We start from the raw sequence: 25,816 nt of genomic DNA, 5'->3' as shown, positions 1-25,816 counted from the left end.
ATTCATTCTCTCTCTCTGTCTGTGTGTATGTCTCTCTGTCTGCATGTGTCTCTGTCTCTTTCCCTTTCTCTCTCTGTTCTCTTTGTTTCTCTGTCTCTGCCTCTTTCTCTGTATCTCTTTACACACACACACACACACACACACACATATCTCAAATGAGCTGTATACTTTTTATCCTACTTGGAAAGAGGGAAGGACTTGTTAATAATAGTAGCACACATTTATCTATATAGTGCTTGAAAATTTGCAAAAAGCTTTCCAATGACTATCTCATTTGATAATCATAACAACCCTGGAAGGTAAGTGCTGTTATCCCCCTTTTACAGATGAGGAAACTGAGGCATAAAGAGGTTATGTGACTTGCCTAGAGTCACACAACTAGTAAATATCTGAAGCTGGATTTAAATTCAGATTTTCCCGAATCCGGGACTGATGCTCTATCCACTACACCAGCAGCAGCCTTGATTTAAAAACAAAACAGAACCAAAAAAGACAGCTCTGTAATCATGGACAAGTGATTTCATGTCTCTCAGTTTGTTTCCTGGCCAGCTGATAATCATTTGAAGCTAGTGTGGCTTCATGATAAAAGCCCTAGACTTGGGATTGAGAAATAAAGTTTAAATAACCATAGGTAAATAACCTATCTCAGTTTCCCCTTCTGTAAAATGGGGATTCCCTCTTTCATATGGTTGTTTTAAGTTGCTCTGTAAGCCTTAAAGTTATAGAAAAAGGCATTGTATTATTATTATTATTAGATCAAGGTCAGAGAAGATTTTGTTTTTCACCTTATTTGTGTGTGTGCGTGTGTGGTATGTGTGTGTGTGTGTGTGTGTGTGTGTGTGTGTATCAGAGCACCTATTGGAAGCTGGGGAAAGGAGATCATTGACCTTGACTTACTAGCCTTACCTCTCCTCTGAAACTGTCACTTGCAAAGGTCCCTAGCTTCTGGAGCCCCACGTGGGACAGTGATGGGTGGAAGAAAGGCCTTTATTTCTTTAAGTAGGGATCCCCTAGCCTGCCAATCTGAGCATTAGAAACGCTCATTAAGAGCCTTGTATTTAAATTAGAGCTAATCTCAGGCACAATGCAGGGAGAAGATGCTGGGTGGGACCTGGGGAGAAAGCTACAATTTCTCCTGCCATTTGTCACTCTGGGACCCAAATTGCTGGAAGCCCTGGCAAATGCCTGTGATTTGCTCTGGATAGAGGGTATAATTTACACCATGTGTGGAGTTAAAATACCCCTCCAATCCCCATCAGCCAGGCCAGTTACTAACTGGCTGTCGTGGAAGCTTTTGTTCCTGGCCAGACCCCGGCTAGTGGAACATACTAGTATGGGGAGATCAGAGCAAGAAGGGTCAGGATGCTGATGGAAACCAGATTCTGCCCATGCTGGGTATGAGCATCTCTGGTTCAGACCCCCCTCTCCTAGAGGGGCTGGATTCTGAGTCACCTAGATTCAGTTCAATTCAACAAACTTTTATCCAATACTTACTAAGTGCAAGGTACTTCCCCAAAAGGGAGATATGAAATTGTTTTCCTCATCCCCACTGCTAAACAGATGATTTAGGAGGCAGGCTGGGAGAAAGTAGCAAACAGAAGGCATATGGGGGAGACCACCAGGGCAGCTGAAACTGTCTCCCCATAGTCCTGGGATCAGACTGAACAAGATGCTTAATAAATGTATGTCAAATGTATAGAACTAATGAACCAAGATCTGAATGAATTAATTGACTAGTGGGTTTAGACCCCTAGACTTTGGGTGATTAATGGTCATTTCCCCTCCCTTTCCCCTTATTCCCCCAAGCAGCTGCATTGTCTCATAGCAGCTGGAGCAATTTATTAGAATTGAATGGGTCCTTAGAAGCCATCCAGACCAAACCCAGAAGTTTTCCAGATTGTAGCAGCTGAGGCCAAAATGATAAAGATCACACAGGTAGTGACAGAAGCAGGACTCCAGAGGCTCATGACTTCGGATTTTCAAGCCAGTGTTCTTCCACCCGCTTGTCATTGCCCTGGTTCCTTCTCCTGACTCACACCTGGGGATTCCCCACCTTCATGCCTGCCCCCACCCCTGGCTGGCTTGACTGGCTTCTGGAATGAAAATCCTTTGCTTCTTATTTCTTCCTTCAGGACAGAGTCTGTGGCTGAGAAGATGCTAACCAACTGGTTCGCTTTCCTCCTCCACAAATTTCTAAAGGTTAGAATGGATCTGGGTATGGGCAGGGCTAGCAAAGGGTGGGGGGGTGAGAAGGGTGGGAGGGACAATTGAATGGGACAGGTGAGAGTCAGTAGTGTATAGCTAATGGGACTGTCCTCTGCCACTCAAGGAGATGACCATGGGGAGGTGGGAGTGATTATTGATTATCGAAAATATTATTTCAATTATTGAATTATTGAAAAATAAAAGGCACTCTGCCCTTGGCCCCTCAGGTTCTTAGTGGAAAGTCTTTCCTGCAGCTGAGTAGTAGAGTCAGAATAGTCCTGAATTGCGCCCAAAGGGCATCGCTGGGCCCCAACCCACCGCCTATATATGTGTGTATGTGCCCAACAGGAATGTGCAGGGGAACCACTGTTTATGCTCTACTGTGCCATCAAGCAGCAGATGGAAAAGGGCCCAATTGATGCCATCACAGGGGAGGCCCGCTACTCCCTGAGTGAAGACAAGCTCATTCGACAACAAATTGAGTACAAGACTCTGGTGAGACATGCTTTTTTGTAGCTGATGGTCTGACCATACTGGACCATTTGCTATTCACCTCTAAAAAAACCATCCAGAAGCCAGGGCCTGTGGCCTATCCTGTTCTGGCCACCACTCCATTTCTGAAACTCCACTCCTTCATCCCCAACTCACAATCAGACTTTGCCCTCAGCTTTTTTCTGTGCAGGAGGTGAATTTTGAGGGGTATATTAAAAAGATGACAGGCTAAGGAAGGGGAGAAAAATTTTTTTTAATTTTTCAATCAACAAAAACCTATTTTCTCTCTTTCCTACTTTTCTCCTCCATTGGGAAAAAAAAGACAAAGAAAATTCTTGTAACAAACATTCACAGACAAGAAAAAACATTCCTGCATTGGCCAAGTTCAGAAAATACCTAGAAAAGGAAGAAAGATCTAAAATAATCAATCCATCAGGAAATATTAATTAACTATCTACTATGTACTGGATGCTGAGGATACAAAGATAAAACCAAATCAGTCCTGCCTTCAAGGAACTTACTGTTCTACATTGCTAGAACTAGAGATCTAAGAAATTACAAGATGTAGATGTCCCCGGGGCTCTGTTTACTTAGGAAAAAAGTATGTAGGAGAGAGAGTTCACTGGTGGACTATGGGTTGATAAATTGATAGATGATGTGAAGGCTGGGGAGAATCCTGCTCCCTAGTGTACAGTGAAGAAATGCTAGGCTGGCCCTTTATATTCTGTGTCAACTAAATTAAACAATTAAAAAAATGTATATATTATTTTATAAAAGCTTACAACAACAATGTGAAAGGCACTATGTAAAGGGCTAGGGAACCAAAGAAAAACAGTTGTCTCTGCCTTCATGAAGTTTACATTCTAGTGGGGGAATACAGCACACAAAGAGATATGCAATTACAAATTGTAAATGAGATATTACAGAGCAATTTCAAAAAGAGAGTATTAATTACTGAGGGAGGAAGATTTAGAATCAGTTGGGAGAAGTTCAGCTACAAAAGTCAAGTCATTCATCCTTCTTTCACCTTATTTAGGGCAGTTCTTCTTGGATGTATGTTAGGGTGGGGAAATCCCTCAGGCTCTGTCACAGCCTCCCTGAAGCTTTCTTTCCATTCCATCTCCCTATCACACTTTCCCCTTTGCAGATCCTGAACTGTGTAAATCCAGACAATGAGAACAGCCCAGAGATCCCAGTGAAGGTGTTAAACTGCGACACAATCACACAGGTCAAAGAGAAGATCCTGGATGCTGTGTATAAGAATGTGCCCTATTCTCAGCGACCCCGAGCTGTAGACATGGATTTGGGTAGGAGCCTAGTACCCCGAAGTATTGGGATTGGTGGGGAGAGAAGGGAAAAAGGGAAGAGACTTTCTTGAAGGCTATTCAACCTGGCTATTAGTGTGGGAGGAATATTAAAAGCCTCAGTATTTTCCATGAATTGCTGGAAGGCACATGTCAACACCTGCAAGGCTTCTGCCCTATAGTAGATATTACTATTAGATAGACTATTAGTAGATACACTATTTCTAGTAGATATTGTAAAGGGCTGAAACTCTTGAGTTGATACACTGACTTTGGACAGCCAAGCACTTTAAGGGTAATTACCGATTGGACAATATAAGCATATGCTTGGAAAATGGCCCTTCCCCCTATTCTGTGCTGGTTCAGTCTTTTAGTGTATACAGAGAATTGTGGGAAGGATTAGGGGGTGGAGTAAGACAAGCCAGAGTCACTTTGGTGGAAGAGGAGGAAAAGGAAGGATGTAGAGATCCTGTGTCCATTCCCTTCACTTCTACCCCTAACGACCAAGAATAAAGAGCAAGGACTTTTGCTTATCCTGACTCTGGCTGATTCTAAGTATCCAAGGGTGCTAACTCGGTCTTCACAAGATACATTATTACTGATAGATATATAGTAGATACACAATTACTAGCAGATACATATAGTGGATATAAAAATAGAAAGATTATTACTAGTAAATAGACTATTGCTAGTGGATTTATAGTAGATATTACCAGTAGATAGACTAGTTAGATAAATATTAGATATTACCAGTAGCTATGCTTATATCATTGTATTTACAAGTAATTATTACTTACAAATATGTAGTATTTACATTGCCCTAAAGGAAGAAGGAGGTACATCCATTGACCACTAACCTTGGAATCAGAGGATCTGAGCAGATTCTCCGCCACTTGCTTCTTGTGTATCATTGAACAAATTATTTATTATTCTCACTTGGAATTTGTAAAATGAAATAGGGTTGACCACTAAGGTATGCCAGTTCTACAACCATGATCCTATCATCCTATGTGTACTAAGGAAAGTGATTATACTGATTCATTTGACAAGTTAAGCTCACAGCAGAACAACGGATCCTTACTGCCCCAACTTCAAACCTCCTGGTTGCAGGACAGGGTATTGCCATACCCTCCTGATTTGTCTGGATAACCCTGGAGGAAAATTTCCATCCTGGAAGACCCTCTTTTGAAGTGAGGGATCCTAGGACATGACTCTAAAACTCATTCTCTCCTTAGAGTGGCGCCAGGGACGGATCGCCCGAGTTGTATTACAAGATGAAGATATCACTACCAAGATTGAAGGGGACTGGAAAAGGCTCAACACATTAATGCATTATCAGGTGAGCAAGCAAGAATTAGAATCCCAGGCTCTGCCTTTATAGGACAATCTTCTCCCTGACACAAAGCTAATTCATACAGGGGAAAGAGCACCAGATATGAATGAAATTAGCAAGTGAATGCAAAAGTATTTAGTATGTGCCAGGTACTGTGCCTAAGGGCTAGGAAAAGAAACACAAAAAATACAAAAAAGCAAGATAGGATCTTGCCTCAAGAAGCTTACATTCTAAGAAGAAAAGACAATATATATAATAAATAATGTTTTGGTTTAGAAAGTCCCAGAGTGGGGAGTAATGAGTGGAGTAATACTGCAATTGATTAACACATGCTTTCCAGGAATGGTAGTGCTGATGGTTGTTTCCAGTGCAAGAGATGAAAAAGGATAAGGGACAAGATACATAGAATGGCATGAAGATGGCCTGAGAGCAGAACAGTAAGAGAGAGGGTGCCTAGATTTGGTAAATTCTCATCAACCAGGATTTCAAGAAACTGAGGTGGGAATTGAAGCATGGAATGAGGATGACCAGAGACAACCTGGTAGAGTTCAAGATGCTAAGATGTGGGTCTTTGTTGTCTCACCAAAGAATTAAATTCAAATACTACCTCAGCTAATTAATATGTGACTTTGGGTCATACTTCTTTTTCTCATTCTCTTTGTTTCTGAATCTTAGCTCCTTATCTGTAAAAAAAAAAAAAAATAACAATAAATGTGAGTATTTGAACTAAATTATCTCTAAGGTTTCCCCAACTCTAAACATATGATCAAGTGAGATAATCTATGATGTATTGATGTATTGCTGTTGTGCAATCTTTTTCAGTTGTGTCTACCTCTCCAACAGCCTCATTTGGAGTTTTCTTAGCAAAATTGCTGGAGTGGTTTGCCATTTCCTTCTCCAGCTCATATTATATATGAGGAAAGTGAGGCAAATAGGGTGAAGTGACTTGCCCAGAGTCATACAAATTTGAACATATGAAGATGAATCTTCCTGATTCTAAGCCTAGTATCCTATTGACTATATCACCTAATTGTACACCTGTCCCTCCTATGACATAGAGGAGTTACTTAATAAATGCTTATTGAATTAAACTGTAAGCACTTTAAAAACTCTAAAGGACCACATAAAATGAATTACTATTGCTATTATTATTATCATAATTATTATTATATCTATAATGAAAGTACCTTACTCTACCCTGGCATATCTTATCCTAGCAGGAGCTGAGCCCATGTTCCTCCCCAAAACACTTTCTATCTAAAACTCAAAAACTAGAGAAAAACTTTCTCATTACCATTTGCCTCTTTCATACCCCATCTTAAAGTCTTGAGGGCACCCAAAGGCTATCCACTACTCTTCTCCCTCTATTCCTATTCCCACCCCGAAAATGGCTTAAAATGTATGGATTCTCTAGGATTAAACAACACACAAGCTTGGAAGCCAAAGCTTGAGAGCTGTGATGGAGATGTGACACAGAAAAAATGCTAGAAGAAACTTTTTTAAATTAGAAATTGGAAATGAGGGAAACTGAAGGAAATTAAAGCCAGCCAGAGATAGCAACCACTTCTGACTACAAGGAACTATGAGATTTACATATTTAATATCCTTCTAAGACCAGAGCTGTGAGAATATTGTAGAAAGGCCCCAGGACTTCGGTCCTTTTCCTCAGAGAGAACTAGATGGTCTCAAAAATACATCCCAACTTGAAGTTGCCATAGTGCCTCATTTTACAAATAACCCAAAAGGCAAAAGGGGGGTTCCTACCCAAGGTCCAATGACCAGTTAAATAGCAGAATGAGAATTCAGATAGCAAAGCTAAAATTCTTTCCACTACTCTGTGCTGCCCCCCACTTAGAGGACGGCTTCAGTCTCAACAACAATCTAGAAATGACCAATTTATCTCCCTTTATCTCTCTTGATTGGTCTTTACTCAATCATAGCTCTGGGCTGGGAAGTGTTGGAAGCATCCCTAGAAAGAGAGACTCAGTCTCCTGTGCTATATCATCTGAAAGATTCTGAGAGAGGTATTAGACCACTGAATGTGGAAACCTCAAAAGAGCAGAGGGGACAGAGTCTAGTACCTTTCCTAATTTGGATCCTGTAGAACTACAGAGAAACTGAGTGTCAACGGGGAGTTTTGAATTCACAGAATCAAAGGTTTGAGCTTGAAGGGACTTTCACTATTGGGTCACTATTAATGGAAGGAGCAAATATAATCTCTGTCTGGTATTTAAGGTTCCTCACAACCCTGTCCCTTCCCTCCTTTACAACATTCTTATACATTATTCTCTTCCAATAAGCTGTATTACACTCTTGCCATGCTTCCTGTAAGTGGGAGATGGCATGGGGTAGTGGAAAGAATTCTACCTTTGTCATCTGAGAACCTGAATTGATTTCTTACTCTGCTACTTATCATTAGACTTTGGGTGGGAAGCCCCCTTTGCCTTTTGGGTTGTTTGTAAAATAAGAGAATTGACTGTTTCCAAAGCCAGATCCTAACCTATTAAAATACTCAATCTCCCAACTGTCTACATCTGTACTGACTGTTTCTCATGTGTTCTTTGTCCTTACTCTTTGTCCATTAGAATCTCTGATTCCCCTCAAAGATAAACTCAAGCACTATCTTCTATTCAGGGGTCCTCAAACTTTTTAAATAGGGGGCCAGTTCACTGTCCCTCAGACTGTTGGAGGGCCGGACTATAGTAAAAACAAAAACTTTGTTTTGTGGGCCTTTAAATAAAGAAACTTCATAGCCCTGGGAGAGGGGGATAATCATCCTCAGCTGCCGTATCTGGCCCACGGCTGTAGTTTGAGGACCCCTGTAATATGAAGCTTTTCCGAATTCACTTGCTAGTGCCATCCCTCCCAAAATTGCCTTGGATTCATTTTGTTAATAGGATAGAATAAGATAGACAGGATATATGACATATTATCAATATATATTATGTTATATTATGCCATGTCATATATCATATAGTATAATATGATAGTACATCATATCACATTACATTATTAGGTTATAGTTATCATAGTATGTTGGGATATATTATTTTATATTGCCAAAAAGTCTTTGTGAAGTTTTAATCTATTAAAGTTTTAATTGGAGAACCATGGAAGAATTTTCCTATTAAAGTTCTGAACTATCTGAATTTATTTATATTTAATTGTATTTATATGTGTGCATGTCACCTTTATTAGGACAAGCTTTCCTCGAGGACAAAGGACTGTTTTGCATTCGTCTTTTTCTCTCAAGAGCTTAGTTAGGACCTGGTGCACATTTATCGATCAAGTCCAACACACTCATTTTACAAATAAGAAAGCTGAATTTCAGGTGATGAAGTGATTCGTGCAAGACTTTTTGGGTAATAAAAGGAAGACTTAGTGGTCATGGTTTTTGGACTTGGGTCCAAGGTCCTTTCCATTTTACCGTGCAAAAGTGAGAGGAATTTGGTATAGTAACACTAGATCTGAAGTCAAATATGTTCAAATTTAATTTCTAGAAATTATTGCCTTTGTGACCTTAGCAAGTCATTTGTATCCTCCCCACTTAGGATCAGCTTGGTGGCTTAGTGGATAGAGTTCTGATCTGAATTCAGGAACTCATCTTCCTCGATTCAAATCTGGCTTCAGATACTTCCTGGCTATATGACCTTGAGCAAGTCACTTAACCCTGTTTGCCTCAGTTTCCTTATCTGTAAAATGAGCTGGAGAAGTAAAAGGCAAACCACTCTAGTGTTTTTGCCAAGAAAACCCCAAATAGGATCATGAAGAATTGAACATGACTGAAAAACAAACTAAACAACAACAATCCTCATCTGGGATCAACATCTTCATCTATAATATGAAGAAGTTGGACAAAATGACTTCTAAGATTTCCTTCTATCTCTAAATCTCATCATCATAGCTAGCATTTATATAATCCCTACTGTGCACCAGATACCATACTAAGTGCTTCTAATATTATCTCATTCCCACATTATGATCTGGAGTCTTTTCTGAGCCTCAGTTTTTTCATGAATAAAATGGAAAATGAAAGTAAATGTTCTCCATAGCCCCTTTTAGCTCCACAGGCTTTGAAACTTAGCCATGGGTCTATCTTATCATTGTAGCCAGGCCAAGGTCAGTTTCTTCATTGGCAAATGAGTCCTTATTGGATTCAATAACTTCTCAATTCCCTTCTACTTGTCTATAGCTCTGTTAACAATAGAGATCTTAAGGGAACAGGAAATTTACTAGGCAATGAGAAGTCCAAAGCTTTGCCCTACCCTTGCCCCTTCAAAAACGGAGGTCCTTGGGTCCCAACTAAGGAGATCTCCATAATCTTAATTAACAAAGAGATGTTAAAAAACTTCCAACACTTCTGTAGATTTATAAGGAGGGTAAAATTAAACACCCGCCACTAAAACCAGCTATCAGGGAATCTCGTTAGCGTTAATGTGCATTTATAGTTTGACTTCCCCACATTTAATTCTTTTTGGTGGGAGAAAGGGACTGACAATTTAAGACCCAGAAAGATGGTTTTATGGCTGGTGCAGCCATAAATCAAACTTATAAAGTTCATAAAAATTGTTAAAATAAAAAATGGTTTAATAGGAATGTTTTATGGCCCATAACATTATTATAGCTGTTTTATTCCCTTTGCGTTAAGGGTTTAATTGGATCGCCACAATTCTAGGGATTCTCTATTTTTATTGGATGGAGTGTGGCCTTAAATCAAAATGGCCCCAAATGTCTTCAATATGTCTTCTCTTTTATCAGCTTGCTCCCTGAGGGGCTGGGTGTTGAGCCTATGAATGAAGTTCCCACAAGGGACTGAGCAAGAGAGAGGCTACAGAGAAAATTAGCCCTTAGAACAGCCACATGGTAAATCTAGTTTTTGTAGGCCCAGAAACAGAAAGAAGTCAAGTGGGACCTAAAAGAAATAAGGTCTTGCTCAGACCAGGATGCCGGATCAAAATCCAAATTACACTGATTCTCCAGTTGCCTTTCTTTAACTTCTAACTTCTATCACCAGGAAGCTCTACTTTCTATCCCTGTGGATGCCAGATTCTGGCATGTGCTAACTCGTATGCCTTTTGATTTTTCCCCAGTCCAATATCCTGGAGTGATGATGGATGGTCTCTGTATATTACTCCTCACCTCAGCTGTTTTCTCTTTCCACCCTGACAGGTGTCAGATCGTTCTGTGGTGGCTCTTGTCCCCAAGCAGACCTCCTCCTACAACATCCCCCCCTCTGCCAGCATCTCCCGGACATCCATCAGTAGATACGGTGAGAAATGGGCAAATGGGCTGGGGAGGGTCCCATCAGAAAGTGGGAGGCTGAATCCTCTCATTGATCTGGACAGTAATTAGCAAGACTGCCCAATTCATGATCCTTTCTACTAAGAGCACTTAATTGTCCAAGGCCAGTTAAAAAGTAATATACCTGTTTTCACCTCTATTCACTAAAGAGGCAGTGTGTTGTGATGGCTAGACACTGGCATAGTACCCAGGAAAGCTTGGATACCAGCCTCATTACTGACACATACTGGTTTTTTGATTTTGGACAAATCAGTTGATGACTCAGAGTTCCTGACAATTCTCAGACTATAAGTCACAGAGAAGGACTTCCCCTGATTGATAAAGGGAGTTTCCTTACTTGGGAGATCTCTGTGCCAAGGAAATCACAGATCCTAGCTGCCATTTCCCACCTTCATATTATTCCTTTAAACAAGGAATATTAATGGATAGATAGTCTGTACAGAGGTATGCCCTCCAAACTCTGTTCTCACCAGCTGTGCAAGGGTCCTTGCCTTCCCAGAACCAGGACCCCAAAGCAGAATGTGGGCAATGGAGAATGTGATGCTCCATTTCATGGACATTATCTCACCCTATCTTACTCTTTTGCCATCTCTGTTCCTGTGTCTCTCAGGTAGGGATTACACAGGATCAACACAGCCTCAGACAGACTTTCAAGGATCCATCTCTTAGTCTCCAATAAAGAAAGAACTAGCTGGCTTCTAACACGGAGCATTCTAATTTACAAGTTCATCACATTAAAATGAGATGACGTCCAATTTGATTTGTGGTTGTTTGGAAAATCACATATTTATTATTCATTGTTGGCAGTATGATGAGTCCCTTTATTCTTCAGTAGGCCTGGCTTCAGAATATCTTAATCCAGCTCTCAATGGAATAATCATGTTTAAAAGGTGCCAGACGCCTTCCTTTGCATTCATGCCAACCAAAAACCTTTTTTGCCAGCCTTTATTCCCCAAATCTGAGGCCATGAGCCAGTGAAAACTGACTTTTATGGAGCAGGATGTAGCATGTGGAAGAGACCACAATCCAAGAAGCTTGAAGTAAGCATAACAAAGTCCCCCGAGATTAATTTTCTTCTTCCCCATTCCTTCTCTTTCCCAGATTCATCTTTCCGGTACACTGGAAGTCCAGACAGCCTGAGATCTCGGGCACCCATGATCACTCCTGACTTGGAGAGTGGAGTCAAGGTGTGGCACTTGGTCAAGAACCATGATCATGGAGACCAGAAAGAGGGAGATCGGGGCAGTAAGATGGTATCTGAAATCTACCTGACCCGGCTGCTGGCCACTAAGGTAATCCGGGTGCTGCCTCTGAGACCCAGAGGTACCAGGGGTATAGGGGGAGAAGGGGAAAAGGAATGAGGATTCAAGAGAGACCCTGCCCTCACACAAAGGGAGGACTGAAAATGATGGTTCACGGGCAAGTGACTCTTGAACCAGTCAGCCATCAAAGTAGGAAGGACCCTGTTCAAGATGGAGCAATCTATGTTAAGCAGACTGAGTACAGTCTTTATGATATCAGGTCATTGGGCAGGGTTTCAAGGTTGCTGGACACAGCTATTTCCTTTCCCAATGAAAACAAATGTAATGGAACCGAATCCTTTAAAATGGAGTTACAATCTACTCCACCCCCATCCACACCAAAATGGTTTAATGAATCTAGGTTTTACAGGTTTCTCCCTAGAATAGCACGTTCCCTCCCACCCAGAATGCCCTCTGGGAGGAGACCTGCTGGTTTCATCAGTCGCAGTTTGCTGCTTTAAGAATGCTAAAGAGACAACTGCACAAGGGAGTAGCTTCCATCACCATCACTTCCAGCAATTCCTTTCCTGGCTCAGCAAAATGGGGACCCATCTCACCTAGGGTCAAAGGAGGTCCTCCCAATATGGTGCAGTGGAATCAGATAATCTGAGTTCTACCCCTGTCTCTTTGACTTACTATCAGTGACATCTTGAGAAAGTCAAGGTACTGCCTCAGTTTCCATACTTGTAAAATGAGACAGTGAACCTAGACAACCGTTTACAGAATGTTCCATTTTTAAATCTATAATGCTATGATCTCCCCTGAACCAAAATTAGTAACAGAAGCTGTGAAGATGTAATGGATGCATCAATAATCCAGGTGATCCAAAAACAGCTTTTTTAAAGGTCCCAAAACATGGTATAGCCGCCTGCTTTGGCGAGGAAAGAGCAGTCACCCCCAGTGAACCCCAGAACTGGATCAGCCCCAAGTGCCATCTCCTTGCTACCTTCCAAGTTGTGTGTGCTATGGGCTTCCATACCAGTTCTGTTCCCTGTGTGGCTTCAGAGGACAAAGTGATGAACTGATGTGGTGCCTCAGAGTTTGGCTGGGGCAATCCTGAATTAATGTGATCTCTGGGCCCCTTCCCCCAAGTCCCATACTTCGAGACACCATTTAGCCCAACTTAAGCCAATTAATATCTTACACACCCCAGGGACCTTATTGCCAAACTCTCCATATGGCCCTTCCATTGCCTAATTTGACTTTCAGCCAGCTCCTTTGCCTATAAGCCTATATCCTTTTCTTTGCTGATAAGAAGTAGAGAACCTGTAGTCTCAAGTCCTGAGCCTACACCAGCCCACCACTCAGTCCTATGCCCACAAGATATTAAAGACTGTGCCCCCAGAGACCACAGCCAGCAAAGCCAAATGCCTATTCATCTGTTCCCACTTCCCCCCCCCCGTCCACACCCACACCCTAAATCTACCACAACCAACCTCCCCCCTCAACAGTCTGTGCAGCCCCAAAACACAGACATTTTTACTTTTCCAAGGCAGTATAAAGCCCATGGCACCATCTGGCATCCCCTTCTGCTGCCTGCCAGCATCCCCCCAATCCCTCCCAACTGAGCCTTCTCCCTCCCAGCTTCTCTTTCACACCTCCCACCATCCTTCCCCTCCCCCAGGGTACATTGCAGAAGTTTGTGGACGATTTGTTTGAGACCCTGTTCAGCACTGTACACCGGGGCAGCGCCCTCCCCCTGGCCATCAAGTACATGTTTGATTTCCTGGATGAGCAAGCAGACAGGCACAGCATCCATGACACAGATGTGCGGCACACCTGGAAAAGCAACTGGTAAGCCCCTTAGGAGGGACAGGGCAGAGAGAACCAGCCTGCCCTGTGCCGGGGAAGAGCCCAGGGTTGTCAGGGGCCAGAAAGTAGAAAGGCAGAGGGAAAACGGGAGGTGGGGGATTGTCATTCTCAGCTCTAGTTCAGTAATTCAAAACCCAGCAAACAAATAGCATCCATATGCTGGGGGAAAGAAGCATGTTCCCAGAAGCTATCTCCTCCAGGATTTTGCTGCTGACTTGAACCTTGGGCACTGAGGCTGGTATCTCTACTCAGCCCTTTCACCAGGAATGTTTCCCCTCCCACCCTCCAACGCCTAGATCACTTATTCTACAACAGACAGAGGAAGGTGGGGGAGACGGTCATTACTGCTGATTCAGAAGTGCAGTGATTATGGAGAGCTGGGCTGGAGAGATGGGTCTCGTCTTCCTCCATCCTGTAACTGGAAAAGTTTAAACTCTACCAGCAGGATTACAAAGTCAGGACAGTTTGGGAAATTATATCCAGCATTTAACATCTGAACCCAAGTTACCTCCTAAAGACAATGATGGCTTTAGCTGAAACCAGATCTGCCAAATCTGGAAAAGCTGACCAGTTCAGGACGGGGCTGGGAGAGCTGACACCCACTGCGGGCTGGAGCCAGCTGTTCTCAGGCATTTCATTTCAAGCCTAATCTCTTAAGATCAAGTTATTACCCCCGGCGCCAGAGCATCCCAGGAGCAGCAGGTGGGATGGCCCTCGGACGTGACTCTTCCCAAAGGTGATAACAAGCAGCCAATGCTAGCAATCGGAGACAAATTTCCCAGTGTCCCTTGGCACATAACTGAGAATTTGGACTTTTATTCTCTGGGGCCTTGAAGAAGGGATAATGGCTGGAGTGGAGGCGGAGCTGGGGAAAACACTTAGGTCAGACAAAGCCTGGCTAAGAGCCAGAACGGAAATCTTCTCCCAGAAAAGAGCAAGAAGAACAGTGCTGGCTGCCAGAGAAGGGATGCGTCCTGGCCCACATGTTGAGCGGGCAGCACAAACAGCTGTCTCTAGCCCGCATTCCTGCTCGGAAACAGCGAGTGCAGATGTGCTGAGCTGGTATTTGAGGCTCATCAGACCTGGAAAACACCAGGGTCTTTGGAAAGGGAACCAGAGCAAAACCAAACACCCCCTCCCCACCAAGGGTCCAATTCCACTCACTTTGTGCTTGTCAGTGCATCTGAATTCTGCAGCTCTGAAGAAAAATAAGGATAATGATAGCACCTACCCCAAAAGGTTATTGTGAAGATCAAATGAAATGATATTTATAAAGTGCTTTGCAAACCTTATTACATGATCTAGCAAAAAGAGGGTTAGTTTTAGAGACAGAAAGACCTGGATTCAAATTCTGGTCTTGTCACTCAGTATCTATATGATCTTGGACACTTGACTTTTCCTGAATTTCAGTAAAATGATAGTGGAATGAACTAGATGACAAAAGTCCTTCCTAGCTATAAATCTGAGTTTGTAATTTTGGCTCTATCTTCCTTCATTGTGTGCTCCCTTTGTTTCCCAGAACCCCTCCCCAAGGAGGAGGGGAGGGGAGCACAGAGATAGGACATGGGGCGTATATCTGTTTCATTTGTTCTGCATAATGTCTAACTCAGTCCAACCCCATGTGGGCATAGGCACTGACCTTGGGGAGATAAAAACCAATGGTCTCAGGTTCTCAGCTCTATCTCTTGTAAGCTTAGCACTCATCCCTTTTTGTACACCAGATTCACTTTAGCAAAGATAAACACGGCCCCCAAGCTAAGCTCTAGAGCCAGGGTCCTCAGACTTTTTCAATAGGGGACCAGTTCACTGTCCCTCAGACTGTTGGAGGGCTGGACTATAGTAAAAACAAAAACTTTGTTTTGTGGGTCTTTAAATAAAGAAACTTCATAACTCTGGGTGAGGGGAATAATCGTCCTCAGCTGCCACATCTGGCCCGCGGGCCGTAGTTTGAGGACCCCTGCTCTGGAGGGTCTCCTTGGCCACCTAATTCACATAGGCTTGAGGAAGGAGGCCTTGGGATTCTTAGCCTTGCAGTCAGCATTTGCCCTGGAGGCTCCTAGGTGCTGAGAACAAAGATATTTCCCTAAATGGGATGGGAAACAGGAATTGCCCAGACTAGGAGAATCCCCTTCCCCTATTTTAACCTCATCCTTATCATAAGAGACGGAGATCATGATACCCTAAGGTAGCTCAGAGAGTAGAGCTGGGACATAGTAGAGGAACATCTGAGGTGAGAAAGGGGGGGAAAGTTAGAAACTTATGGGCAGTGAAAACAGAAGTAGGAAAGGGGGTGGAGGGTTATGAAGTGGAAATCACTCTGAGACCAGCCAGAGGTGACTTGGAGCCAAAGGAGCTGTGAATGATGGAGGAGATGTCAATGAATAAGGTGGTGGTAGATCTTTAGCAAAGTATGAAAACTGAGTAGTGGTTAAAGAGTTAAACTCAGGGTATTGACCAATCAACAGATGGGGAAAAGGATAAGTCAAGTGATTTGGCTACCAAGAGAGCAAGAAATAAAGTCGGATTTGAACACAGGTCGGATCCATTCATTATTCTTTCTACTCTACCACGTTGCTTCTCAAAAAGATTCTGAAGGGTTAGGACTCTAATGGTGCAGCTGGAGATGGAAAATCACAGCCTGGAAAATGATGAGAAAGCAGCAGCTGTTTGGGGATTTGGGAAGGGGGTGGGCTGCATTTGTCCTTTACGCCATGGCCAAAGAAGCAGAGAATAATCATCTCCCCTGATTAAATCCTCCTTTGGGGAGGAAATCCCTTCACATCTGACAAGTTCCTCTGGGGACAGAGACAGCCCCCAACCTGTAGCAAGTCATTCTCTGACATGCGGGCCACACAACAGTCCCCTCCCCCAAGCTCTCTCCACAACTACCCACAGCTTGGACACTTGAATGAACTGGTGTTTTCAGGAGGAGGAGACTCGATGAAAGGACTCCCTGGGGAACCCATTCCTCTAGCCTGAATTCCGCCTTAGCCAGGCCAGGCCAGCTCTGGGAAATGATGCTGGGAGCGGAGGCCGAAGCTGACTGGGCGTGAATCCCAGGTGGAGGCCATTGTCCTTGCTCAGTGGAAGTGCCCAGGGCTCTCTGCAGTTGTCCTCCAGACAATGGCACTGGGCACTGTCGTGGGGTACAATATGCCCGATGGTTTTGTGTGAGACTCCAAGAAAATAATGCTGCCTTCTGTTACCATTGAGAAATAAGCTTCCCTCGGAGCACTGAGATCCTTAGAAATGCTTTCAAAAGTAGAGAAGGGCTCTCCATCCAAAAGAGTTGGACTTTCATCTCTCCTAAAATGCCATCTCATTCTTGGAAGTATGGACACGTCCTAGAATCCAAGAGGTGCTAGCCATCCTGATAGACAATGGACTCCATAGGGATTAATGTCCACCTGCCTATAGAGGATCTTAGGATGATCAGTTAAGTCCAGAAGGTCATTACTTCAACCTCTATTTTACACATAAGAAAACTGAGGCACAGAGATATAATGTCTGATATCACAAAGAAATGAGACTCAGGATTTAAACCCAAGTGCTTCAAATCCAAATCTCTTTCTGCTATACCACTTACACTCATTTATTCATTCACACATGAAAGCACTCAAGACCCCTGTGTCCATCGTACTGACTTACACATTAAATGTCTAAAAGAGGTAGTAGAGTGAAAGGCACGTTGGACTGAATTGGAGAACTGGACTCACATCCATGCTTTGCTACTTATGTACTCCATGACCTTGGACAAGACAATGTCCTCAAGCCTCAGGTTCTTCATCAGCAAGAATTTAGGTTCAATGACCTTTATGCTTCCTTCTAGCTTGAAATCCTCTGAAATCCTCTGACCTTGTGTTTATTCATCTTGACGGGCTTCGGGCAGAAATGCCTCCTGCCTTCCCTCTGCCCCCATCTACTTCTTCCTAGGTGAATAATAATTCCTGCCGAATCACTGGTGCTGCATATGAGGGTTCTTTATATTTCGTGGGAGGAAAATTCGGGTACTAAGCTAATAAGACTGGGGATAGGTTCATGATTGAAAAAGACATTGACATTGGGTAAGTCTCTTTGTAACCGTCAAAGCCCAGGAGCTCATTAAGTCCCCCTTCTTCCCACAGCCTCCCCTTGCGATTTTGGGTGAATGTGATCAAGAACCCTCAGTTTGTGTTCGACATCCACAAGGGGAGTATCACTGACGCCTGCCTCTCGGTGGTGGCCCAAACTTTCATGGACTCCTGCTCCACATCTGAGCATCGACTAGGCAAGGATTCCCCTTCCAACAAGCTCCTCTATGCCAAGGACATTCCCAGCTACAAGAGCTGGGTGGAGAGGTCAGTAGGACACCCTGATTCACAGCCCCAAGGGCAGCCCCAAGGAAGATGTTGCATTGGGACCTTGGATCCCATTCCTTGGGCACAGTCACGCTGGATCCCACTGGCATAGGCAAGAATACACCTTGCCATGCCCTTCCATGATATCATTTTGCTTGTGTCTTCTGGGTCCCATCCCCAGGTTTTGCCCCACTTCCACCTCCATGTTCCTCCCAAGTTCCACGTTACAGGAAAAAAGATGCATTTGTCATTATCACAATGATTTTTGACCGGCCAGGAAGTTCCCAGGTAGATGCCTAGACCCCTCCCAAGCCTTTCTAGTCACAGAGGCTGCGCTAGAGAGTCAAAAAAAAAAAAAAAAAAAAAAAAAATCAATTTAACAAGGACTTATTAAGTGCTTTCTATGCTAAATGCTAAAGATAGAGAAAGAGAATGGGGAGGGGGAGCAGAGTAGAGCCTTCATTCTAATGGGAGAGACAGCATATCAACAACTAGGTACATGCAAGATATATCCAGACTACATAGAAGTTAATCTTTAGCAAAAGGCATTAAAACCTCAGGAAGGACCTCTCGTAGTAGGAGGGATTTGAGTTGAGTTTTTAAGGAAATCAGGAAAGCTAAAAGATGAAGAGAGCATAGGAAGCATTCTTGGGGAACAACCAATCCAACGGCACAGAGATGGAAGAGGGGCTGAATATTATGGTCAAGCTATAGCAATCGGCTAATGTAATTGGATTATAGGGTGTGGGAGAGAAGACTGGAGAGGTGGGAAGGGACAGGGTGATAAAGAGCTTTGAATGCAAAACAAAGGCAGACAATAGGAGAAAAGTGAATAGGATTGCCTAGACCACCTTCCCCCAGCTCCCTAATCAGCGGGTCTCTCCATCCCCTCCAGATATTATGCTGATATTGCCAAGTTGCCAGCCATCAGTGACCAGGACATGAACGCCTACCTCGCAGAACAGTCACGCCTCCATGCTGTGGAGTTCAACATGCTCAGTGCCCTCAATGAAATCTACTCCTATGTCAGCAAGTACAGTGAAGAGGTAAGAGAAAGATGAGAGGGAGATGGCCGTGAAGTGAGACGTGAATGGTCTCATCCAATAAGTAAATCAATGTCATAGATGTTCATCGGGCCCCTGCTCTGAGCAAGAGGCAGGAGATGTTTATTGATCTGGATGCAGAAATTGGCCCATTTGCAAGTTGGCAGTTGAAAGTCATTTGATTAATATCACTTTTAACACTGTTAACAAAATAGTGAGGTTTTTTTTTTTTTTTTTACTAATTTAATTATCTTATCTCAATAAAGTATTTTAAAATTAACATCTTTGCTTAAAAAAAAAAAAAAAAAAAACCCTGAGTGAGGCTCTTCTCTGCATTTGAGAGGGTGCCAACTGTCAATTTGCAAATAGACAACTCTAACCTCTACTCATGTGGCTTTGGGCATTTAACTTTCCTAGGCCTTGATTTCCCCTTCTTATAAGAAGATAGAGAAATCAGAAGATTTTCTAAGATAGATATTTATGATATATGAATAGATGTAGAATTAGAAGGGATTTTAGATCTAGATCAATTCTCTCATTTGATGGATGAAGAAACGAGGCATAGGGAATTTGTGACTTGCCTCCTATAGTCAGAGAAGTACTAAAAATAAGAATAATTTGTTCTAACAGCCACAAAGGCAGTGGAAGCAGACACTGGAGTGCTGAGGGCTGGGTCACAATGATGCCAAGGTTATCCATGGCATCTTTGGCCAGAGTCAGTCATCTTGACTTTTGTCTTGCCTGGATTCTGGAAGAAAGAGTGAGGCGGACTTTATGTAACTCAACCTCACTTAAATCCAGTTCAGGGATGAGTCAGAACATAACCCCGTGATGTCATTAGTCCTTTTCAGAAATGAAGGGGGAACAATAATAAGAAGTAAACATCAAAGGTAGAATTTGAACTCAAGCCCCTCGACTCTAGAGCCATTGTGTGTTTCTATGCCCACTTCAAAACTCTTATAGAAACAGATTATATAGGATTCAGAGGTGACAAGTTATTTATTAAAAAGGTAAAATAAAATTATTTTTAAAAATACATTATGATATGCTAAATGAATCTGTAGTAGTAGAAAAATTCTTAGATCTTAGTATCTGAAAGGACCTGAGTTCAAATCTTGCTTCTAACACTGGCTACATGTTTGATCTTAGGCAGATTAGTATCCCCATAGATAGATTGATGGATTTATAGGCAGGAATCCTGAGTTCAAATTCTGTCTCAGAATTGACCAACTGTGTGACCCTGGGCAAATCATTTAATCTCTGCCTCAGTTTCTTTTTCTGTAAAATGGGGATAATAATAACAGCTTTCTCACAAGGATGAAACAAGGTTTAAAAAAAAAAAAACCCTCCTAAAATCTATGATGTCCACCTAACTTCTGTGCTTCTCTTTCCCCAGATCATCGGGGCTCTTGAGCAAGATGAACAAGCACGGCGACAGCGACTGTCATATAAAGTGGAACAATTGATCAATGCCATGTCCATTGAGAGCTGAGGGAAGGCTCCCAGCACATCTCTTGAGAAGAAACAGAAGGCGAGGAGGAAGACAAATCGGCCTTCAATTCTTTGAAACTGGGAAGCTGGAAGTAAAGGACTAGTGAAGGGAGTGCAGCTCCTATGGTTCAATGACCCCCACCTCTGGGGGGAGGGGAGAGCTGTACCCCTCCCCCAGCATCAGCCGGGGCTCATCCTAGCCAGTTCCCAAATCATCGAACAGTAGGCATTGTGCATCCTCGGCAAGAACAAGAGAGAAATGGGGGCCAGGAGGTCGTTCTCAAAGCCAAGGGGCAGGAGCTGGGGACAGTTCTGCCTCTGTGACTGCTGCTTTGCATGAAAAAAAATCCTTTAATGTATATTGGGAAATAATGAAAACTTTATTTAATTTTTTTAAGAAAAAGAGAAAAAAACACAGAAATAAAATAGACAAAAAGCCACTCTGCTAATCCCGTCCCACCTTTTTCTTTTTTCCAATCTGAATTTTTCCCCCTTCTTTCTTATCCTCCCAAGCCCTCCTCCCTCACAAGATTCCTGCTCCCTTATCAGTGACAATTCACAAGCAGATGACAACGGGAATCTTGGGAAAATAACTTGTTTCCCTGGAAAGTAGAGAAATGGAGGCGAGGAAGGATGAGCACAAGTTTGCACCAAACGTTTTTCACAGTCACAGAGGCCAGTCAAACTTGGAAATATCCCAACAGTGGAGAGCTCATTGGTACTTCTATGTGAACTTCCAAACCATCAGATGAAACCAAACCTGCCTGGCTGGAAACCAAGCTTTACATACACACACCTGTATATGATCATCTCCGGAGAGAAGTTTTGTCTTTACACAGTGTCTATGCTTTTTGCTACCGTTTGTTTTGGGTTTTGGTTTGTTTGGTTTTGTTTATTTTTATTTTGTGTCTGACCAATTGAGGACCTGATCTTCAATCCCTCCCTTTTGAACCAGGGGGCAGTGAGATGGGCATCTCTACATGACTCTCATTCAGACGCCAAACATCTCCATCTCACGTGTCTTTCTCCTGCCACGCTCTGCTTTGGGGAGACATTTCTATATCCTAGCATTTGGCTCAGGGGGGACACAGTCTAACAGGGCTGTGATCAGAGACCGTGAGCATTAGAAAAAAGTTCAATGGGCCATGCAAGGGCTATAAAGGGACCAACTCTCCAGGCTGAATCTGGAACTTGATTTGGGGAAATGGGTATTCAGGATTGGAATTACACTCCAATTTCTTGCAGTTAAAAAATGCAAAAACAAACACTGTTTACAGCAGGTAATGCTTGAAGAGAGTTAGCTAAAGAAGCTGCAATATTTATTATTCTACTTTTTCAATTGTCTCAAGCTTTCAGAGAGAAGGAGAATGTTTGGTATTCATCTTTGGACATGTCCCTGGATGTGCAGGGTTGCCTCTGAGGGGATCAGACCAAATGGTTTGACTCCCAGAGAGTGCCAGTCTTTGTCTCCTGTCATTGTGTGTCTGTCTCTGTTGCTGATTCTTGCATGGGGAGACCAGCACTAGCTCAGACTCTTCCTCCTTCCTTCCGTCCACTAACGATGTTGGGTGACCAGCTTTCCTGAGTGCTGTTTTAACAAGAGACCAAAGTTTCACTTCTCTTGTCCAAATTACCCATAGAGGCTAGGAAGTTCCCCCAGATGTTGACATTAGCACCTTGGAAGCTGGCAGGAGTTACTGATAATGGGGCACATTGGTCTGAGAAGCCTAAACTCTTTGCCTGGAATTACCCTCTCCAGGAAGAGCAACCGCAAGGAAGGGTAGGTGCCATAGAAGAAGGGAAACAGAGGAAGAGAAGAGCATTCTTCTCCCTCTTCCCATCCCTCTAATTTGGGAAGAAGCCAGAAATCAGGCTGCAACTCTTAGAGGTCCCAGCAGGCTGCCCCCAAGGGAGAATGGACTGCATCTTGTTTCCTATTTGTTTAACTCAAACCATCCATCCCCCTCGCTATCCTGCTACATCTCCAGGAGGCCCCAGTTTTTAAAGCTTCCAGCGGCTGCACAATTCCCAAGGAAAATGGGTGAAGGAGAGTTGGCTGCCAGCCTTCTTGACGTGTGTCTTTGGATTGCTGCACTAACCACACAGCAGACTCCCCTGGTCTGTTCAGCTCCAGTTTCTTGCCTGAATGCAGCTGACAAAAGGGAAGAGAAAAGCATTCAGTGAAATACTCAGGAAACTTGCTGTTTAAATTATGATTCACAGCCAGGCCTGCCAAGTCCACTTTTCTTCTGATAATCCACTTCTGTTAAAGTTTCTCTGGGCCCTATTAATAGCTTGAAAGAAATACTAATGACCAACCTTGTGCAAGAAGCCAAAGCATTTGACATTCACAGATCCAAAGCTTAGTGACCCAGAGCCCGTGATTTACTGCAATGAGGGGGTGAGGGAGCCAAGGAGAGAGAAGAATTTAAGATGGAGATTTCCTGCTTCCAACAAAAGAAGCTATTTCTGAATTCTTTATGCTCCCCATCCAGGTTTAGTTTGAATGGTGAGGTTCTGATGATCCCCCTTTCACAATGATTCCCCCTTACCACATTGCTTCCTAAAGCTTTGCAAGAGCTGGAGGCTGATGGCTAAGAGACTCTTAACCCACCTTCACCCACCAATGACACCCATCTTCCCCAGAGGACTCCACTGCTGCAGCCATTGCTGACCTCCAAACCTAGAAGCAGAAGGTTCTACTATCAAGGTATTTAGAGAACATACCTCATTCCAGGTACTTTCATTTGAGACTGAGTATAAGGGGAGGACCTGAAGGGGAGGCTGCCTGGTGAGTTATGTGTGGAAGGAGCTAACCACATATAACTTAGCAGCCAAGAAAAAGAAAGTCAGTCCCAAAGAGTAACTTTCCAGGAAGGATGTTGGGAAGGAATACTTGGCTGGATCCAAGCTAAGTCATGGAGCCATGAAGATTATGAGGTCCTAGATCCCCTTACGACCCCAAGGAGAATGGAGAAATGCAAGGGGTAAATTTGTCCTCATTCATCCAGGAAACCTCTCCCACATTAGAGGTTTTCGAGAGAAGTTGAACTTTGTGGGAGAGTGGCCCCAGTCTCACTCTGGACAGGGCTCTTCCACTTCATTCTGGGTCCCTTCCTCAATGGAACATTGGATTAGGAGAGAAAGAGAGGTCTGTTCATGCTGTATAAAAATGAGTCTTCTCAAACAAAGCCAGGAAAGCTCCCCAGTCAGCCAACCAGCTAACGCAACATAAAATGTACAGACCTCAGACATTGCCATCATAAGTCATTTGGTGCTCTCGCTGGGAACAGGGAGTTCCATGGACTGCTGGTTTCTGCTACCAAAAGAATGGGCATGGACCAGCTGCCTTGTCTGTCTCTGTACTTCAATGCGCTGACCTATGGAAGACTAAAATGATATGGGCAAAGAGCCAGCAGAGGGAAGAAAAGAACTGGGAAAGAGCCCTGGAATCTCCCCCTTCGATAAAAATTTCCACTACCTTGGATTGTTCCAAGGTTCCCTTGTTCCTTGAGGCTTTGACCTTCACCAGCTCTTCTCAAGGATGAGGTGAAATACTAACAAAAGATACCATAATTGCTGAGTCTACAGGGGGACTATAGATGCTCTACAGGACAGACTGAAATGGTCCAAGCAGAATAAATGGGGGACATTTGAAAAGCCATGGCAGATAAATCTCCAGGTGCATTTCAGCATTACACCTGGCCCTATTAACCTGTTATCAGTAAATATCAAGCAAGCAGCTGCACTGTGGAGATGGACAGTGTGTCCTTTCTACCTGTGGTAAATCTGTAGCAAGAATCTTCTTCTCTAAATTGTGGAAAGCTTGCTCTGGGAGAAATGAAAGTTAAAGTCAAAGGTCAATGTGGAAGAAAAGAGTTGGAATGGATTGTTCTGTCCAAGATTCTGGGAAGGAAACGACACATCACTAAGGTTCTAGACTGAAATGGGACTCTGCTATGGTTAAGGGACTCTGGACAATACTCTCAGGAACATCTGTGATGGCGTCTTCACTACTCCAAAGTCTCTTTTCTTACCATCTCCTACCCCTCCCCAAAGACTACATATTTGAAATCAAGGGCTGGAAGCATCACTGGATGCAGGGATGTGCTTTTAATCTCAGTTCATCCAAAGCCAGTGCTGGAAGATACCCTGAGAGGTTAACATAACCTTTCCCCTACCTCCAGGAAGGATTCCCCTAAACCATCACAGACAGATTGGCTGTTTTTCTTGTTTCTGGAGACTCAGTGAAGGTGATTGATTCCATGATTATTGCCAGTCATGTGTGACCCATATTGTGCCCTAGCCCTCTCCTTCAATAAGGTTTTATTCATGTCTCATCTAAACGGACTGTGATGTAAATCTCGTTCCCTCTTGTTCTGCTCCCTATAAAGATGGAGAGCAGCAGAATTTAAGTCAGGTTCTTGATTTTCACCTCCTTCTCTGTCAAAGTTATGTTCAAGGTGGAGATTGAAATGGGAAAGAGTCAGGAAGAGGGGGAGAAGTGTCTTAGGTGTGTCTTAAAGAAACTCTCCTTACACCAAATGGGGAAAGAGCCTCAAAGTCTTTGCTTACCCCATCATCTGGATCCCATTTCCTCAGCATACCTGCCTCTCTCCTCTTTTTTTTCCCTTAACCCCTCTTTCTTGACACACTGGAATTCTGTATTATATTTTTTTTATGAGAAGAAAACAGTGTTTGTCTGGTTTTGTTGTTTTTACAGGTGTTGTGGAAAAAACTGTAAGAAAATTTAAGTATTTAAAATGTTTCAAGAAAAAACTGGGAATTTTTTTGTTATTATTCTAATATATTATTGTGTACCTATTGTAAATATGAAACGCTCCTATTTTGCAAGCCAAGGACACACTTTGTACTGTTGTTATATATAAATAAAGTTTACTGGATAAAAAAAAAAAAAACCTGGAAATAAAATGTCTCAATGAGATGAGATACTACCTGGGCCACTAAGCCTGTTTTAAGCCTCAGTTTTCTCAATTGCAAAATGAGAAAGATATCTAAGAGGGAAATTCCTTCTAAGCTCCCAATTCTATGATCATGGGGTAAAGCTAAAAAGGACCTTAGGAATCATCTAATCCAGTTCCCTCATTTTATAGATAAAAACACTGAGGTGAGGAAAATTAAGTCATATGGGAATCACAGAATCATATTTGAAAGGGATCCTAAAGGTCATTCAAAA

The 25,816-nt window shown here is 43.0% G+C and overlaps 1 protein-coding gene across 1 annotated transcript in view; it reads left to right on the top strand.

The window, feature by feature from the left end:
- PLXNA2 (plexin A2) overlaps positions 1–25,587 on the top strand; it is a 311,446-nt gene extending 285,859 nt beyond the window's left edge. The window contains exons 23-32 of the mRNA XM_012547852.3: positions 2,133–2,199; positions 2,554–2,700; positions 3,845–4,004; positions 5,237–5,340; positions 10,504–10,603; positions 11,737–11,927; positions 13,561–13,730; positions 17,873–18,085; positions 18,981–19,131; positions 20,525–25,587. Of these exons, the coding sequence (XP_012403306.1) occupies positions 2,133–2,199; positions 2,554–2,700; positions 3,845–4,004; positions 5,237–5,340; positions 10,504–10,603; positions 11,737–11,927; positions 13,561–13,730; positions 17,873–18,085; positions 18,981–19,131; positions 20,525–20,620 (1,399 nt within the window). The 3' untranslated portion in view covers positions 20,621–25,587. The remainder of the gene's footprint in view (positions 1–2,132; positions 2,200–2,553; positions 2,701–3,844; positions 4,005–5,236; positions 5,341–10,503; positions 10,604–11,736; positions 11,928–13,560; positions 13,731–17,872; positions 18,086–18,980; positions 19,132–20,524) is intronic.
- The last annotated feature ends 229 nt before the right edge of the window (positions 25,588–25,816 follow it).

The sequence above is a fragment of the Sarcophilus harrisii genome, chromosome 4, assembly GCF_902635505.1.
Source record: "Sarcophilus harrisii chromosome 4, mSarHar1.11, whole genome shotgun sequence".
NCBI lineage: Eukaryota > Metazoa > Chordata > Mammalia > Dasyuromorphia > Dasyuridae > Sarcophilus > Sarcophilus harrisii.
Note: the sequence above shows the minus strand (reverse complement) of the source record. Positions and strands in the feature narration are given on the sequence as shown.